General features: G+C 35.0%; 1 protein-coding gene across 1 annotated transcript; it reads left to right on the forward strand.

Annotated features, from left to right (window-relative positions):
• The first annotated feature begins 932 nt into the window (after positions 1 to 932).
• LOC139842010 (uncharacterized) lies at positions 933 to 4,623 on the forward strand. The gene is made up of 5 exons (XM_071832192.1): positions 933 to 1,263; positions 1,512 to 2,090; positions 2,147 to 2,695; positions 2,943 to 4,046; positions 4,154 to 4,623. The coding sequence occupies exons 1-5, from the start codon at positions 933 to 935 to the stop codon at positions 4,621 to 4,623; spliced, it is 3,033 nt and encodes a 1,010-aa protein (XP_071688293.1).
• The last annotated feature ends 208 nt before the right edge of the window (positions 4,624 to 4,831 follow it).

The following is a 4,831-nucleotide window of genomic DNA, read 5'->3' on the forward strand; positions in this document are numbered from 1 at the left end:
AAAGGATTACAAGGCTCTTTTTCTCTTTATATACAAAAAACTGTTGCTTGATTTATATACTAAAAAACATCCAAAGAGCCAACATTTTATTGATAATGTAAGGCAGTATAATATGATATTTGCCTTTACATCAGTGGGTGGCAAAGTTGATACATCGGTAAATAGAGGAAGATACCCTTGGAATTTCCGTATTCGTGGACAAAATTTTCATATGCTTGGTGGTTTGGTACCTTCTGAAGGAAAGACACCAAAATATTCACAACTGTATATTTATGATACGACTAACGAAGCAGCTAATAGAAAACAGGCCATCGGGTAACTCCATTCTCCAAATCACATACTCTGTTAATAAACTTGTGACATTACTTTTATACGAACTGTAAATTTGGTGTCATATTAGATTGATTCTTATGTCTTTCCTTTTGTTATTAGTGGAAAAAATCAAAATCAACCAACATCGTCAAAAAAACACTCTCGATGAAGAACTTATTAAGGAACTTATGGACATGCTGGATGAGTACAATCCACTTGTCAAGATGTATCGAAATGCACGTGCTCATTTTGATAAGAATCCTAAAGATAACTTTAAATTAAAGTTAATCGCCAGACGTAGCACAGATGTTCGTAACTACAACTTGCCATCCGTTGAGAAAATGGCAGCTTTAGTAGATGGAGATATCGATTTGAATTTCGATAAGAGAGACATAGTTGTACATAGTCTTTCTAAAGGGTTAAAAAGAATTAGTGAACTACACCCACAGTATTTGGCACTATAATACCCTCCGTTGTTTGCGTATGCCGAAGATGGATATAGGCCAGATATTGTTCATCAAGATGTGGATGGTACTACCACAGGTAATAAGAAAAAGGTCTCTATGCGCGAATTTTTTGCATACGAAATCCAAGATCGTTCTGAACCAACGCTGGCACGTATGGCGCGAAAGCTGCATCAACAACTGTTGGTAGATGCATACACAATGATCGAATCGGAACGAATCCATTACATCAGAATGAACCCAAAAATACAGAGAGCAGATACATTCTTAAACCTTACATTTGCTACTCTATCAGGTGATGTGATCAACAGTATGCTCGACAATCGTGTTAAGTTACCATCATCTTTTATGGGTAGTGCTAGATATATGCTTGAAAATTACCGTGATGCTATGGCATTGTGTCGTGTATATGGTTATCCAGGCCTATTCATTACTTTCACATGTAACTCTAAATGGCCAGAGATCACAAGAGCATTAGAAGGAACAGGTTTTACTCCAGAAGATAAACCTGAATACTAGGCTAGAGTTTTTAAAATAAAACTCGACCACCTAATGGAAGATATAAAGAAAAACAAAATTTTTGGAAAAGTTCAGGCAGGCATGTTATTTTTTAAAAACACTTCTTTTAGAATGGTTTAACCTTTTTTTTATTTAAAAAAATATTTCATATATTATTTGTTACTTAAAAAACAAAACTGTTACACTTAATTTTGATACATGTTCCTATACTTGCAGATCTTTATACAATCGAGTTCCAAAAATGTGTCTTACCACACGCACACATATGCATCTTCCTTCATGAAAGCGATAAATTGCCTGATTCGGAAGATGTTGATGAGTACATGTCTGCTGAATTACCGGACAAAGATGAAGATCCAGAGCTATATAAACGTGTCACAGAGTTAATGATTCATGGCCCGTGTGGTGAAAAAAATCCATCATGTCTGTGTACTGATATCGAAAAGAAATGCATGAAAATATTTCCAAAGGCTTTTGCAGACATTACCAGTGTAGATCACGATGGCTATCCGATATATAGAAGGAGAGAGGATGGCAGAACAGTCATCAAACAAGGACATGAGCTTGATAATAGAAATGTTGTTCCGTATAATGCATTTCTTTTTAGAAAATATCAAGCTCACATCAATGTTGAGTGGTGTAATCAAGTTGGTGCTATTAGGTATTTGTTCAAGTATATCAATAAAGATAATGATAGAGTCACTGCAGGGCTATGCGACGAAGAAACTGATAAATCAAGGAATACTATGACTGTAGATACATGTCATCCTGTGAGGCTGTATGGAGGATATAAAAGTTTGATATACATAATCGAAATCCTACTGTTATACGTCTCGCTTTTCACTTGGAAGATCAGCACTCAATCATATTTGATGAAGAAGATCTAATTGAAAATGTTTTGGATCAACCTTCGGTTAACACATCTCAATTTCTTGAATGGATGAAGTGCAACCAGAACTGCGAAGAAGCCAGGCAATTGACTTACGTGGAGTTTCCAACAATGTTTGTATGGAACAAACAAACAAGAAAATGGACTAATCGAAAAAGATTTACCGGGTCTATTGGGCGTATACATCATGTACCCCCTATAACTGGTGAACTCTTTTATCTTGGTATTCTACTGAACAAAGTTAAAGGGCCAACTTCATACGAAGATATCAGGACTGTTGACGGGAAGGTGTGTTCTACGTTCAAAAATGCATGCTTTGAAATGGGTTTACTGGATGATGACCAGGAATACATAGATGGTGTCAAGGACGCAAGTACATGGGGTTCTGGACAATTTGTTTGTAATTTATTTACTCAACTACTTCAGTCTGATAGCCTTAGTCGTCCAGAAGACGTTTTTGAAAAGACATTTGAATATTTATCCGTTGAAATAATTCCTCGCCGACTTTCAGGTATTCTTAATATTTCAACATGTTTTCATATTAGTATTTCTGATTACTATATCCAAGCAAACTTTAATAGAAAATATGTATAATATATTTTACCAGATTAATAATTAGTATTCCAACAACATATTGTGTTTTAATACAAAATATCTTTTAACTTTCCTGCACTCTAAATATTAGTAATAATGTATTTGTTAGTATATTTTTTTTTTTTTTCATCTTAGACATATCCATTTGTTTATTTTTAATGCAGCAATACAGCCTACAAGACAAATGTTGCAGGATCTTGTGTTGATTGAGATAGAAAAAATTCTTCAACAAAATGGCAAGTCATTGAGGAATTATAGTTCTATGCCATACCCTTCATCAAGTTTGTTTCATTTATCTGAAAATCAACTGATCATAGACGAACTTTCTTACGATATGTCTGTGCTCGAATCAGAACATTCACATCTAATTGATAAGTTAACTGATGAACAACGAGATGCATATAACACCATTTTAAATGCCATGGAAAAACAAATTGGAGGTGTCTTCTTTTTATACGGATATGGTGGCACAGGTAAAACTTTCCTTTGGAAAACATTATCAACTGCACTGCGTAGTAAGGGTGAGATAGTGTTAAATGTTGCATCAAGTGGAATAGCAGCTTTGTTATTACCTGGAGGTAGGACTGCCCACTCGCGTTTTGCAATATCAATAGATCCTACTGATGAATCTTTCTGTACCATTCTGCCTAACAGTAATTTGGCCGGGTTAATTAGAAGAACAAAATTGATTATTTGGGACGAGACACCCATGGTAAATCGCAGGTGTGTGGAAGCGTTAGATCACTCATTACATGACATTTGTCGTACAGTTAATCCTAATAGCAATGAAACTCCATTCGGAGGAAAAGTCGTGGTTTTCGGAGGGGACTTTAGACAAGTGTTACCCGTTATTACTCGTGGTAAAAGAGAGGATATCGTCAATGCTTCACTGAATTCTTCATACATATGGAATCATGTTACTGTTTTAAAATTGGCAGTTAACATGAGATTGTCTAACGCTTCTTTAAATAATTTTGATGAAAATAACCAAGACAATTTGTCCGACATTCGTAAGTTTGCAGATTGGTTGTTAGACGTCGGTAATGGTAATGTCAACCCAAGTGAAGACGGTATTTCAGAGATAGAAATGCCCGAAGATGTTTTAGTAAAAGACATAAACGATCCTATCGGTTCTATTATTAATGTTATTTATCCTGATTTTCTCAATAACCTTGGTAATCCCACTTACTACGGACAACGTGCAATCCTTGCTCCAACTCACGAAGTGGTAAACATCATTAATGATCGTATGATGCAGTTTCCCGAAGGTGAAGAAAGATCATATTTAAGCTCCGACAGCATTTGCCAATCTGAACAAGACTCACATTTCAATAGTGAGCATACACAACCGAGTATCTTAATAGTATTAACATAGGTGGTTTACCAAAGCATGATCTACGACTGAAGGTAGGAGTACCAGTTATACTTCTTAGGAATATAGATCGGGCCAGTGGTTTGTGCAATGGTACACGGTTACAAATCGTTGAGCTTAAAGATAAAGTTATAAAGGAAAATTTTTTGACTGGAATGCATGTTGGTACAATTACAGCTATTCAGCGAATGCTAATGGTTCCTTCAGATAAACGAATTCCAATCAGATTCCAGATAAGACAATACCCTATCTTTGTTTGCTTTGCAATGACTATTAACAAAAGTCAGGGACAATCATTAGCACATGTTGGATTATTTCTTCCAAAACCTGTTTTCAGTCACGGGCAACTGTATGTAGCTTTATCTAGAGTTACTTCTAAGAAAGGGTTAAAGGTTCTCATTTTGAACAAAGACAACCAACTTTCCAACACAACTACTAATGTCGTGTTCAAAGAAGTATTACAACATCTATAGTTATATGTTTTTCACCAACTTATGTTTGTTTAATTCATTTATCTTATTTTATAATTGTTTTAGTTATTAATTTAATAGCAATCTACTCTTTTTCAGTGTGCACGACTTTTTTCCATTTTCTCGGATTAAACGTTATAAGTAGTTTTCAACCCATGGAACAGTATTTTTGCAATTATAAGATCATATACAGCTATTACTAATAACCTCA

Source organism: Rutidosis leptorrhynchoides, chromosome 4, assembly GCF_046630445.1.
Source record: "Rutidosis leptorrhynchoides isolate AG116_Rl617_1_P2 chromosome 4, CSIRO_AGI_Rlap_v1, whole genome shotgun sequence".
Lineage (NCBI taxonomy): Eukaryota > Viridiplantae > Streptophyta > Magnoliopsida > Asterales > Asteraceae > Rutidosis > Rutidosis leptorrhynchoides.